General features: G+C 37.6%; 1 protein-coding gene across 1 annotated transcript; it reads right to left on the reverse strand.

The window, feature by feature from the left end:
- Window positions 1-4,238: 4,238 nt before the first annotated feature.
- LOC102311372 (5-hydroxytryptamine receptor 3E) lies at window positions 4,239-11,318 on the reverse strand. The gene is made up of 11 exons (XM_005950929.3): window positions 11,203-11,318; window positions 9,865-9,930; window positions 8,299-8,456; window positions 7,716-7,760; window positions 7,485-7,594; window positions 7,019-7,188; window positions 6,738-6,898; window positions 6,214-6,424; window positions 5,996-6,115; window positions 5,758-5,852; window positions 4,239-5,553 (listed from the first exon to the last, which is right to left on the reverse strand). Exons 1-11 carry the CDS (start codon window positions 11,237-11,239, stop codon window positions 5,329-5,331), a joined length of 1,398 nt encoding a protein of 465 aa, XP_005950991.1. The 5' UTR covers window positions 11,240-11,318; the 3' UTR covers window positions 4,239-5,328.
- Between the last annotated feature and the right edge of the window lie 3,124 nt (window positions 11,319-14,442).

The raw sequence follows: 14,442 nt of genomic DNA on the forward strand, positions 1-14,442 counted from the left end.
TCGAGTTGAATGAGTCTCATTCATTAACATAGGCACAGCTGTAAGAACCAAACTGGCCATTGTACATAAATCATGTTTCTATTGATGACTTTTCTATGAAAACGAATTTCTTTGTAAGAACAATAGTGAATGAAGCCCAGTGGTGTCTGGAAATGTTTCTCTGCCAGTGTATTGATACCCAGTTAACCATACCTATTTTAATGTAGTGGACCTTTGATATTAGGTATCGTGATATAATATGCGTAGATTATATATTCAGAGTCTTAACAATTTTACATTGCAGATCATTATTCTGTTCCATAATTTATAGACACCGCTCTTGCTGATTGAATCTCTGCTCAACCTGTTACTGACACTTTGCCAGTTAACCTAACAATTTGGGAACTTTTCCCCTGCTGTTTCTTTGTAATATTACACAGTAAAACTACCAACTTTTTGTGCAATGTTTGTGCCACCATTTTTAAAATTACCTAATAGTTTTCTTTTCTTAAAATCGTACAGTTTCTCAGTTTAAACACATGATATTTTCTATCATTAGCTGTGAAAAACATTAGTTGGATTTATGAGATAATTCCAAATTTGGATTCTATTAACATTTTACACAACGTCTCAACACTTTTGGAACTGGTTGTAAAAAGTGTCCATGTCGATGGTCCTGAGCCACATACAGAACTTCAAAATCTATTCAGCCACAGATTTCAAGATGTGGGCAAAAGCTTCCAGAAGTTCATACAGTCACAATAGCAACATGAAAGAACAGGGAAGTGGGAGAGACCACAGTTAAGTGCTCCATCAGAAGAGGCAGCTGGGTCATGTTTAAGAAAGGCAAGACAGCTATGTTTTTTTTTCCCTCATCAAGCACAAAATCTTTCATGGCAATTTCCAAGTTCCCTTCATGCTGCCATTTACTTTCACCATGATAAATGCATCCACTTTAGTCAATTACTGACATTATCAGCTCTACTTAGGTTACTGGGCAAATATCTTAAAAGGACATTAAAATAATACTTTTCCATTAGGCATCAGCATATAATGTTGGTTTATCAACAGCAACAGATGTCTTATACAGGAAAGGATACAATAACAGTTGAATCAGTTGCAATATGATATGAGATGGCATCATTTGCACACCCCTTGAAGAATGGTGCATATGTTTGACAAATTTCACAACCATTAAATGTTAGAGACGACTCTGAAAATGAGGTAATGTTCACTTCTAAAGTAAATACGTCTGCTTGTGCTCACAGTCTCTACATTTCAAAAATAAGACAATAATAAGACAAAACTGCTAAGTGACACAAGAGGCTAGGGCAGGGGTGTCCAAACTTTTTTCACTGAGGGCCACATACATAAAAATATAGGAGGGGCTGGGCCACTTACTAGAAATTAGGTATATAACCTTAACTTTAGTGTATTAAAGTTAGAAAAATCACTTAAAAGTGGTCGAATATGTTATATTGTTGAATATAATTAAAGACAAAACTGCCTTCATCACAGCTTTCCATAAATGGATCTTTATTGATTTATTCAGAAAAAGCTTTGGTAGCTCATTCTCAGAACAGCAGCCTCAGATTTCTTCTTAGACAGAAGATTTACAGCACAGAGAAAAAACAATAAAGGGGAAAATGGGACGGGTACATTTCAAGTTTGTTATTTAAGTTATTAGGCTTAGCAACACACCTATTAACGTTCGTTTGAAACCGTTATACATAACAGACTGAACTGGACTTAATAACGAGGAGTGCATATAATTTTAGTAAATTATTCTGGTGAGCAGAGATGGGCAGTAACGCGTTACTTGTAACACGTTACTGTAATCTGATTACTTTTGTAAAGTAAGGGATTACTATTGCAAAAACGGTAATTAGATTACCGTTACTTTCCCGTAGGAACGCTGCGTTACTAAAACCGTGATTTTTTTTGCGAGAATGTCTCATGACAGTGACGTAAGCGAGTGCGACGTTGTGACAACAGCTGTGTGCAGATCAACAATGGATCTATATCGAGTGCGGAGAGAGTATGAGCGTGCAGCGTTTAAAGCGTGGAAGTACTGACCTTACTTTGAGTTTGATTCCATAAAAAGTGACAAAAACATTAGCGTCCGTTGTGCGTGGGAAGAAAACTTCTTTTTACAGCGAAAAAAACCCCTAAACTTCCAAGCAAGCACCGAGTGCGCAACGACGTAATGGGAAACTCACAGAGAAACTCGCGGATTCTTCACTGACCGCGGCACACCTGCACCAGGGTAAACCTCCGCCTACCCCCGTCCTGCTTTACAGGTGAAAATAGAGCAACAGGACCGCTGAGTCTTTGACTTTATTTATTTTCTGCTGTGTTTTACTTGCATCTATTTGAAAGAGTGAGTGTAAACACAAAAAATATTTTATTTTATGTGCTGGAATGTGCAGAAAATAGGTTTAAATGTTAAACTAATTTCATTCAGTCAGAGAATGTTGCATATAATTAAATTTTTGCTTGATGCATAAAGTTAAAAGATTAAAACTGATAAAACAAGTTTAAAAAGAGACTTTTCCATTTGATTACATTTTGTATGATGGATTATGCAGAAAAAGTAGAATTGGGCTGAAAGATCTATCGCTTTATCACCTATTCAGGTTGTAAATCGTGTTTTTAAAAAGTAACTAAGTAACTAAGTAATTAATTACTTTTGAAAATAAGTAATCAGTAAAGTAACGGGATTACTTTTTTGGGGAAGTAATCAGTAATTAGTTACTGATTACTTTTTTCAAGTAATTGACCAACACTGCTGCTGAGTATCAGCTGCGCTGGGTGTGTAAATCGGGCCATCCAGCCGCGGTGCTGATCGTCACTCGTGCTAAAAATCCGGACAAATGTCACTTGATCAAGGAGCAAATCTGCATCAGATGAGATCAGCTGACTTTGCGTGTGCGTGCGCTGTGCACAGCGGTGTGTACTCTGTGTGTTAACAAGAAAAACGCATATAAGAAAGTGGTGTGCAAAAGCAGGGTAGTGACAGAATTGATGCGCATTATTGATATTTGAAGCATGTGTACCTGCACATTAACACACGGGTACTGTCCACTCCCTGCAAAAAAATAGCAGCTGTGCGGCGTCTGTGGCATCGGTGCTCTCATCACATGCGATGGAGTAAAAATCAAAAGCACAGCTTTATCAGACAGTTGCAGTTTAATGTTGACTGACGAGTCTTCAATGCGTCGCACAACTGTATCTCTGGACATGCTGACATTGTTGAAGTCCTGCACTTTTTCCGGGCACATTAATTCGGTGACTTTAACGAGGCAGTGTTTTATGAGGTCTCCATCTGAAAAAGGCTTGCCATGTCTTGCGATGAGTTGGGCGACCTCATAGCTGGCTATTGTAGCCTTTTCCTGGACCTTTTGAGCACGAAAAAAAATACTGTTGCTGACCACGCAGGAGAGCTACCCTGTGCTTTAATTTCTGCTCTCTCTCAGCACCAGTGTAGGATGCATAGGCCTGATGTTGGGTTTCATAATGACGTAGTACATTATACTCTTTCATAACTGCCATAATTTCAGTGCAGATCAAACAGACACACTTCCCCTTGAATTCTTTGAAGAAATATTCACTCTCCCACCATGTCTGAAATTTTCTGCATTCACTTTCTACCTTTCGCTTCTTTGGTTCTGCCATGTTTAGTAACTAACTTGGGGTAAATTTCTTCTGTGATTGTCCTTTTTGGTGGAGCAACTGCCTTGATCAACAGTAGCTCCCCCTGGTGTTAAAACTAAGAAGTGCAATACACTCAAGCAAAAGTTGAAGTGCGGGCCATATTCTATTCTATTTATAAAATTACTTGCGGGCCAATTAAAAATGGATCGCGGGCCGCAGTTGGCCCGCAGGCCGGAGTTTGGACACCCCTGGCTTACAGGAAGGAAGAGAGCACCCTGACACTTTGGTGCCGAAGGAACCATCTTACCCTCAACGTCACAAAGACAAAGGAGTTGATAGTGGACTTCTGGAGATGTATAAAAGCACACACCCCCATCACCATCAATGGCGTTGCTGTGGAGAGAGTGAGCAACTTCCATTTCCTAGGTGTACATCTGGCGGAGGATCTCACATGGTCAGTGTCACATGAACAAAACAGTGAAGAAGGCGCAGTATAACAGCAGTCTGGCGAGGAAGGAGCGGCTTGCAGGTCCAGCGGGCATACGGTGTGGAGGTTAGCCAGATAACTCGAAGCCAGTCAATTAAATCAAACAACAGACCTTTATTCGTTGTCAGTTTTTGCATGATCTTTGTTGGTCAAAAACCCCTATTAATGAAGACTTATGGACCAGAATTTGATAGTAAAAATACTTTCTTTTCGATCACTAAGCAGGGATATAGGTTTGGCTCCAGCAACCTTTAATAGGATAAGCGGGAAAGAAACAAATGGAATAAAAGCATATTATTACTATTATTAGTAGTAGTATTTGTGATTTGAAGACAACCAGTAAGAAGGCTAACTAAATGGCAAAGCTGTGGGATTAAATAACTGTGTACTTCTTCTCACTCCTTTTCAATATGTAACTGAATCAGAACAGTTAAAGCAATATTGAAATGTATTAGCTTTATTTTGTGTAGCATTTTTTCTTCTTTTCTTTGCCAAATGAACTTTGTATATTGTTTACGTGATCAATTTTTTTTTACAAACAACAACAACAAAAGCCAGTGTGAAAATGCCTATAATTACTATAGACAAACTACAACTCTGTTAGGACTGAAATGTATAATTATGTCAATTACATATGGTTGTATAATTTTAACAATTGTGACTGAAAAAATTAATAATCCCTTAAATTAAATTTTCTTCTACAATATATTTTCACATGGATACATATTTTAGAATTTGCCAATCCACTGGGATTTTCCCACACAGCCATCTGTTTGGTTTAGAGAGAATGGTTCAAAAAAGACAAAATACCCTGTGAATTGCAGTTATCTGGGAGAAAAAAAACAGAAGTACTTTGGGACAGCACATTAAAGTGAAAAAAGCATGTTTAAAAATGCAAATATGATATTATGTAGGCTTGTCCGTAGGCTTTCATTTTTTCTTTTTTCTTTTTTTTACTAATAAAAGCAATGAATTAATGTCAGTTCAACGTGGACTTATGTTCATCACCCAATAAAATGCAAATATATTGGAATTCATGCAAAGGGACCCAAATGGAGACTTTAGTGATGGTCTTTATAACTAAAATTTAACCTTTTAGCAAAGCAGGAAGTCCACAAGTAACCAATGGAAACTACAGGTATAAAAGAGAGACTAATACATCATATTCATGTTAATGATTGAATATTGTTTTTCAAACTTTAGTCCTGCTAGTCTTCAACATCGATCCACATTGAAAACATGATTGCCAAGAACACAGTGACTGCTGTCAAATAAAAAATCACAAAATACTTGTTGATTTTTTTAACCATTCTTGTCCAGTAGCCAGACTTCCTGTTGCTGCTGAGTAGAGTCACTGTTTTCCCAGTCTCCCGCAGCTCATCTGACACTTTTTCCAGAGCAAAGGCCACCTCTGTCAGTTTACTGCTGCTACCCTAAAAAAGGAGGTTTTGTAGAAAGGTAATTGACAAGATTTTAGGTCAACTCTTGATTCAACACACTGGTTTGTTTCCACGTTGATTAAATAAAAGTGTTTGCTTCTGATATATATATGCTAGGGTTAAGAATAATGCTAGCATAATCCCTTTCAATAGTTTTGATATTATACTTTTTTGAAATTAAATAAAATGAATTCCAACCTTTTGGGTCAGAGATGATACAGACAAAGACACAGATGGTGTTTCCTCAGCAGATACCCCAGAGACTGAGGCACAATGACTATTTCTCTTTATGTCTGGAGTAAGAGAAACAAAGATAAATCAAACACAATTAAAATTAACTGGTGGATACAACCTGCCACTAAACACAAATCTGCAAAAGTGGTCGATAGAGTTTAAATCCAAATATTTGTAGAGTGATTGCTATTATCAAGCACACCTTGGATTCCATCTGTCTCATTATCTTGGGCTGCAGAGTCTTTGTCAAGCAGATGCATCACCAAAATTGTCTCCAAGAGGCTGAGCAGCATCAGAGAAAACCCCCCAATGCAGTAGACAGCTGAGGAAAGCAGCCAGCATTAATGTGGATAAATTACTTGATCACTCAGTAGCATGATTTATTCATTAAATGCAGTCAAATACACCACACTTCTTTACCTATAAGTGGAATTCTGTTTGAAGAGCTGGGCAAGATCTCATTGAGAAGAAGCTGCATCACCGTGACAGCAAGCAGCACAGTGATTTTGAAGCCAAGTTTCTCACCTCCACTGTCTGATACAAGGAAGGAGGCCATATCCAGAACCAAGAAGAAGAAGACTGGCAGCAAGAAATTAGCAATGTAGAGGACAGACCTCCTCTTCATGGTAATCTGTGAAATAAGGTGGTTAATCATCCTACTTCATACATGTAAAGATGCAGAAAGAGCTTCATATTTTTTTCACCGCTTCAGCTGCACTTTCTCACTCATTTTACAACTCTCTTCTCTCCCACTGTCTCCACTCCTCCCTGAACTCTATGCAACATTCTTCTTTCTTCAACTTCTACCATTTAATCCTTGCCTCTGTCTTCATTTGCTTTCTCTTCTTGATATCCAGAGTCATCCTATTCTAAACAAAAACCAGGGTAATGGGTAACAGAACAGCTTTCATGTGTTCTGTGTTTCTGTTACCAAAAATACTTACAGTGTAGACAACCATAAGCTGATTGAAGTCAAACTCATTGACAGTTCTGTTGGTGACTGACATGTTGACAAAGAGCCACTCATACTGTGTCTGCATAAAGTCACGAGACCACTCTGTGACTGTTTTATTGCTGTTGTCGGGCTGTAACTTTATTTCTGCATCTGAAGTCGAACATAAAAAAATTACTGTGAGAAGATCAAGAAGGAAAGAATATATGTTCTGGCATGTGGTAGTGTGTGTTTATGAACAGCATACATTAACAGAACCTGTTATGTCCTCACCAGAGTACATAATAGACTTGAAGGATATGTTGCACTTCTGAAAGTCAAAGGGGAATTTGTACACGTGCAGCTTGCAGGTGCTCACCACCACCTGGTCATTCCTGTATTCGATCACACCATTGTGGTTGACACAGAGATAAGGACTCGGAGACGCTTTATCCTTCTCTGTCCTGTGTGAGAAGAAATAAGAATTGATTATGTTACCAATGGCAGCATCAGAAAAAGACAAAACAAATACATGACATTTAGTTCTTTTCTTCTCTTTTGGTCACTCCTCCCGTGTTATGAGCATTGACAAACTGTAAGCACTAAAAATGCTACTTTTGACTTTTGGCTTCCTGCAAGAATCAAATCACATGATGCACTGAACAGCCACATCTTAATTACAACCCACCTCAACATAATCAAGTGGAGAGACTGAGTGGGTCTTTGAGTGTGAGTTTATGCATATATATATCAAACTTACATCTCTACAATAGTTATATCGGGCATCCACAAATATGCAGTAGGAATTGTCATATCCTTAATTCCACAGAATTGATTTGGGTCCCACTTAATGTACTCATTTGTCCATTCCTACACAGGGCAATGGGAGGAAAGTGATCAAATCAAGAAAAAAAATCGAAAGATGTAAATTCAAGCAATTTAAATTTCAACAAAACAATGAAAAAAATTGTATTTCTAAGAGAAAACTCACCAAATAAACCCAAATGTAAGAAATTAAGGTCTGGTCAATTTCTCTCTGAAAAAAATAACAATGTTCATTTAGGTAGCTTCACACTTCAGCTAAAGCATCAGCAAATACATCTCTGTGAATTATTAATGTAGGGTCTACCTTAAAATACAAACCGCCTTGAGGCAACTGTTGCTGTGATTTGGTGCTGTGTAAATAAAAGTGAATTAAATTGAATCTCATATTGGGTAAGCTATAAAATTTTCTTTAACCTGTACACTGTTGCTGCTTATCTGCAAGCTGCTTTTCAACCCGACTCCAGCTTTTTTTTGTAGTTAATTCAGTTAATTGGCGATTCTAAATTGCCCATAGATTTGAGTGGGAATGGTTGTCAGATTGGCAACCTGTCCAGGCTGTACCCTGCTAATGCCTATGGTATCTGGGATAGGCTCCAGCAGGACTACATAATGGTTTAAATGATTATCTCCTCTTTGGCAGATGGGTTTTTTTGCCATTATTAAGAAACACACACAAACTATTTGGCAATGAAAATATTCATTATCATTCAGAGAAAAACACACACATGCACGTAGCTTAAACAATGTACCATATCCAGGATGGCATAGAGTTTCATTTCAAGCAACACATCTGTATGATGGCTGTTGTTTATAATGGGCCGGCTCATAGTGTACTTAAGACTGTCTTTGCGCAGGTTCAGGCGGCGTACAATCGCCTGAAAATTACAGAATTTCTCCACTTCATTATCTGAAATGACATCAAAACACATTCTATATCAGCGATTTCTTTTATGAGATGAAAAACACAAAGAAACTCCCATTTCTGATTTTCAACAACAAAAAAAACAAACTTCAGAAGTCTGTTGCTCACCAGACATCATTATTGCTTATTAGCTTTTGGCGCATTTGCAACAGATGAAGTAATACCTCAGAACCTTGATATAAACCCTGATATATCCAGAGGCCTTTTGTTCACTAAAAGGTCATGATTAAGTTTTATTTAATCAATCCTTTAATAAAAATATTTTAAATAGATTGATATTTACAGACATTGATTTTCATTATTTTCTCCATTACATAAAATTATTTTATATTTTAGTATTGCTGATTATTAGATCCTGAGTGAATACTACATCACTTATTGTCATGCTTAGTACTGTGCAAAAGTCTTGAGTCACCATCTTTTCTTTATATTTTGCTAAAAAAAAAAGTGGGTAATGGGTGGAGATACTATTGAAACAACTACAAACATGTGTGAGAATACAGTATATGAGACAAAACCAATTCTAAGAAGCTTGAAAGTCAATATTTGGTATGACCACCTTTATTCTTCAACACAATCTGGACTCTCTTAGGCAAGTGTTAATGCAATTTCCTCAAGTAGTCTTCAGAAATAGTTATCAGGGGGACATTCAAAGCATTCTGAAGGTTTGCTGCCTTTCAGTCCATTCTCTTTCAAGATGATCCCATACTATCTCAATAAATTGGTGATTTGGGCTCATGAAAGGCAAAAATCCATGACTGATAATATCCCTTTTTGTTTTGTTTTTTAATATCCAGTTGTGCTTTTTCAGCACTGGTAGGATATTCGGCATCATTGCCATGTTGAAAAATGAAGCTGTTGCCTATTCAGATTGCATTGCATTGATCAGGACTAACAGTACTCTTCATACTTCTATCAGTTTTGACAAGATCCCTAACACCATTCACTGAAATACAGCCATAAACCATAACAAAGCCAATCTTCCACTAAAACCATTCTGATGGGCTTTGGCAAAATGGCAGAATGGACTGAAGGATCAGTTTCATTTTCAAATTTTTCAGATTTTAAGTACACACTGCACACCATGCTGACATATGTCTTTGCCTAATAGCTCTTTAAGAATTCGTTTGTTTGGTGAAAACATTTTTTTTTTTTTGATGTCCTCAACTGTGTTATCCTGTGTTTTTGTGAGACGCAAGTTGCCTCTTTATTGGCCTTGTCATAGATCAGTAGTAAGTGGGCTCACAGAAACAAGAGAACATTTCTCATAAAATAGTTAGGTCCAAAGACTGGACTGAAAATGAGTGAAAAAGCAGTCAAACTAAGGGGTGGTTCAGACGTTTGCACAGAGACAGACCGACAGATATATAGATAGACTGTCTTTACTCTTTACCTCTGATAGTGGTTTCATTGATCATCTGTTGATCATCTTGTAGCTCTGAACTGGAGCCATTTTCACCTGGCATGGAAGAGTACAGTAATTTATGCCTAAAGGTATAAAATATCCAGAAATGTATGTACAGTTTTTAAATAAACATTTGCTCCCAGATGATGGCTTTACAAGGAAAAGCCTTACATATTTCAGCAGCACAATCACATATTCAAAAGTTTACATATTGCATCTATAACATCATTCATAATAGAATGATAGACGAATCCAGGTGGTGAACTGGCAACCATGCAGACCACACTTTTCACCGAATGAAAATATTTGGTGCACCATGGAAGATAAAATACAACATAGCAAAGCCAAGACTGTTTATCAGCTAGAATCCCATATTAGACAAAAAACAGGACAATATTTGTCTCAAAACATTTGAGATGGTTTGCTTCCTGAGGCATAAAATGCTTTGCTGTCACAGTGAAGATCACAACATAGGACCTTACAGCAGCTTACAGGAACAACTATTCCTTCCTGTGCTTGGACCAGCCATAACCTCTGGCTCCCAGCTATTAACCAAATTTCCAAGGTCCGATTTTATTGCCCTGGCTTCTGTTCCTATTGTTCCACTAATGTGAATAAACAGAATATTTGTTTGTTTTCATCTCAGCGCAAGCTGTGCTCCAGCAGGACTTTTTCTTTTCTTTTCGGTTGCATTTTCAGTTTCTTTAAAAAAAAATGTCCCTAAAATTTATAGTGAAACTACTCCTTAAGCTGGTTTACTCCAACTGATGTAAGATTTCATACCAAATTAAACATTCATCTATTTTCTTACACATCCAGTTCAGGATGTTGGTGGGGCTGGAGGCTACACCAACTGACATAGTGCCAGAGTCAGTGTGCATCATACACAAGTCGCCAGACTGCGGTAGTCTATGCACACAGGGAAAAAGACAACATTCACACTCCTACTGCTAATCTGCACATATCATAAGGTGAGCTATTGAAAATGTTGGTATTTATGTGCTTTGTGTTGTCCAATAGACCATTTTCATTATCCCTGTATTGAGGTTGCAGCAGAAATTTTACAGAAAATATCTATCGGGGTTATCAGAAGGCAGGCAACTTATTCACCAATATTTATTCATTTTTCAGTCTAAGATGCTGGTTTTAGTAAACTGATTAAATGTGGAATTTAATTTAGTAAACAGGATGTATTTACTGGCTCTGCTGAAATACGTTTTATCTATTCCAAGTAAAAACAGTGTTGCTGAATAAAATATAATACAACATTTTATTTAAAATGGTCCAAATTGTCATCCGCATTAAATTCGAATGATCTCAGCTTACCCACAAGTAGCAGCAGCAAGAAGAAACCTGCAATCATTGTAGCCTTGAGTGATCAGAGAGCATCTTCACCCTCTCTGCGCTGTTCAGAGATTCTTCCTACTCTATTGATGTCACTGTCCTGCCCTCTTCAGAGCAAATGTAAAGACCAATTGTGTTTCTACCCGCATATCGATCCTAACACAGTGGGATCAGCACACTATGCATCAGCATAACAGCTGATATAACAGCAACTAATAATGACTTCATGTTATTAACCAAACTTTTGATATACAGCCCAAGCCTCTATCACCCTAGCATCAGTCAGGTTGAATAGTTTATTTTCTTGCTACTTTGGATAAATTTTTTAAAATTGTTTTCTGCCAAAGTGTCCGCACTCTACTCTGACAGGTTTCAGATGCTTTTGTTTTTGACAGTAGGGTTAATCATTAAAAGTGAATGAATCAGACTGACATCAGTTTCATTTAAATCCAAACAGCTGAAGTGCATTAACATTAGCTTTTAATAAAACAAAATAAAAAAACCCCAATAAACTTCAAGATACAGTGACTAAATTGTCTTTTTGAGCAGATGTTGTCACAGATTTACTTGGGTTTTTTTTCTTATTCTACTACAGAAAAAAATAAATCTTTATTGTTCTGGTCTTGTCTATGAAACTAGAGGACTCTACAGTAATCCAAACACTCTTTTGGAGCATTTGTGATATATCCAGACAATAAAGACAATAAATAAAAAGCAATTCATGTTCAGGTGTATTTGTTTAAATAATAATGCAAAAAAATGTGTCAGATTGCACAACTTGTCCTAAAGTTACTGTTATTTAGAGATCTTTGAAAAATATCTAGACAATTGTACATTTCCTTATTAATGTTGGACAGGATGTGGGTTGGAAAGCTCTTAGATTTTCACATATTCATTAACCATGGCAGCACGAGATACCAGTGAGGAGAACAAACACTGCTAAGTGCTCCATTAGAGGAAGTAGAAAGATCCTGTTTGAAAAAAACAAAAAAAACAAAAACCAAGTTATTTATAATGAGTTTATTGTTGCTGGACTCCGCTCAGATGTCAGTGAACAACAGTTGTTTTTTATGCTAATATTCAGGTTATTTACCATCTTTACAAAGCCAAATGCACAAAATTTTATTTTTCAGTGAAACATTACACTTACCTTCAGTTAGGTACCCTAATAGATATACGCAGTACCGTATTCACCACGCTCTCAACAGTGGGGAGACCATTACATGAGAAGCAGGACTACTGAGGAGTTTTTCTCCGCTCAGCCTAACCCTAAGTTTCTTCAACTAGGGTTAGGTTGTTTATTTAGTGTGTGAGAGGAAAATAAACACATCTTGACTGGTAAATTATAGTCTGACTGGTAAATTTTGTCTGAACGACGAAACATTTCAACACACCATTGATTCATAAATGTTGATCTCTCACAGTTGCTCTCTTCCCATGTTCTACTGCGTGACTGATAGCCTTGAGTTTGAAATCCACTTCGTAAGCATGTCTCTTAACAGGTGCCATTTGGGGTCCTTATACACACACAATACAGTAATAATTGTTGAAGCACAGTACATAGCACGCCGCTAGGCTCCCGATTGTTAGCCGTAATGTTCCAACAATCCATCAAGCGGTGCGGCTTAAGCACAACCAGAATTCATACATAAAGCGCACCGGATTATAAGGCATACTGTCGAGTTTTGAGAAAATTAAAGGGTTTTAAGTACACCTTATAGTCTGAAAAATACAGTACTCCGGTTGCTGCCACAAATACACTGAGTTGGCTGTAGCTTTCCAGCTCACAGCCCGACTCCCATGAACAACAACAACACAGACAAACAGCCAACCTTTTTTTGCCGGCAAGTCATGATTACAGATGCAGTGCATTGTTTATGTATACATTATTAATCCTGTAGGAAAATGCTTAGTCCTCTGCATTTGACCCATTCACTGAGTGATGCAGTGGGCAGCTACCAATCCAGGATAGCCTCTGTTCGTTGGATTTGAACGCCCAACCTTTCGATCATGTGGCATCTACTGAGCTAGCTGTGCCCCGAGAGCTGTTCTTTTTTTTTTTTTTTTTTTTTTTTTTTTTTTTTTTTTTGTCACTGTTGTGTTGTACCATCATCCTACACTGTGTGTTCAGTCCATAAATCTGCCTAATTTATTTGTGTCTTTAGTTTAGTTAGCTTTTTCCTTGTTCAGCAATAAAGCTGTTTTTTAAGTTTACGTTTTGTGTCCTGGAGTCTGAATATTGGATCCTTTTCCTGGCTTCCTGCACACATCACATGACGAGGAATTTAAAAAATGTGGGATTTTATCACAGGACAAAAAGGGCCTGTATCCCTAGCAGTATACAAATTTATGAATCTGTCATCAATAATCTTTACGGAGAAAATATGGGGAGATCAGATCAGTCACAGAACATTATATGGATATTATATGGAAATGAATATTATAAAATATCTTGTAAAATACAAGATATACATCCCTAAGATCACAGATCTGGCAAAAGGTTTTTTTTTTTTTTTTTTTTTTTGGCCTGTCCCGTTTGGCTCTTTTGCCATCAGAATTGTTGTCTAAAGGCAAAGAAAGATACCCAACGGATTTTACTTTACCAAATTGACCATCCCAGCCTTGCCGTAATGGTCCATTTGATTCACCTTTTATTGTTTATTTTATTTTCACTTACTGTCACGGCTGGCGGAGTGAGCCGTGTGGAGTGGAGGAAAAGGAGGACCCAAAATGCAGCAAACTGACGATATGAGTGAAGTTTATTTACAAAGGTGGTGGTGGCAAAAACAGGCAACGAGGGATGAGTAATTACAAACCTAAACTGGGAGAAACTAAAGACAAACCTGAGACCATACAAAAGGGGTGCGGAGCAGAGAGACGCAGAGACAGGGACGAAACACCATAGAATGCAGATGAATGCAGAAATACACAGACGAATGCAGACGAGCCGACAACAGGCAGGAGAACACACAGGGCTTAAATACACACACCAGTAATCAGGGGATGAGACACAGGAGGGCAACACAGCTGGGAGGAATCTGAGCTGACGGAACAGGGGAAACGTAAACTGAGCACACTCACATATGACACAGACCTTCACAATAAAACATCACACGCAGGCTCGACACCGAGAGACAGACAGGAAATACATATGAAACTAAACCTGCATCTTAAACCCAGATAAACAGAAACATGGAACTCTAATAATAGAAATCATAATCA

The sequence above is a fragment of the Haplochromis burtoni genome, unplaced genomic scaffold, assembly GCF_018398535.1.
Source record: "Haplochromis burtoni strain Fernald_Lab_line unplaced genomic scaffold, NCSU_Asbu1 Contig_878, whole genome shotgun sequence".
Taxonomy (NCBI): Eukaryota; Metazoa; Chordata; class Actinopteri; order Cichliformes; family Cichlidae; genus Haplochromis; species Haplochromis burtoni.

Excerpts from the sequence above, each read along its gene's own strand:
- LOC102311372 (XM_005950929.3), bottom strand. The coding sequence starts at position 11,239 with ATGATTGCAGGTTTCTTCTTGCTGCTGCTACTTGTGG. Across the intron at positions 8,457-9,864 it reads CAATGAAACCACTATCAGAG|ATAATGAAGTGGAGAAATTC; the intron begins GTAAAGAGTAAA and ends ATGTCATTTCAG. Across the intron at positions 5,554-5,757 it reads TATCATCTCTGACCCAAAAG|GGTAGCAGCAGTAAACTGAC; the intron begins GTTGGAATTCAT and ends CTCCTTTTTTAG.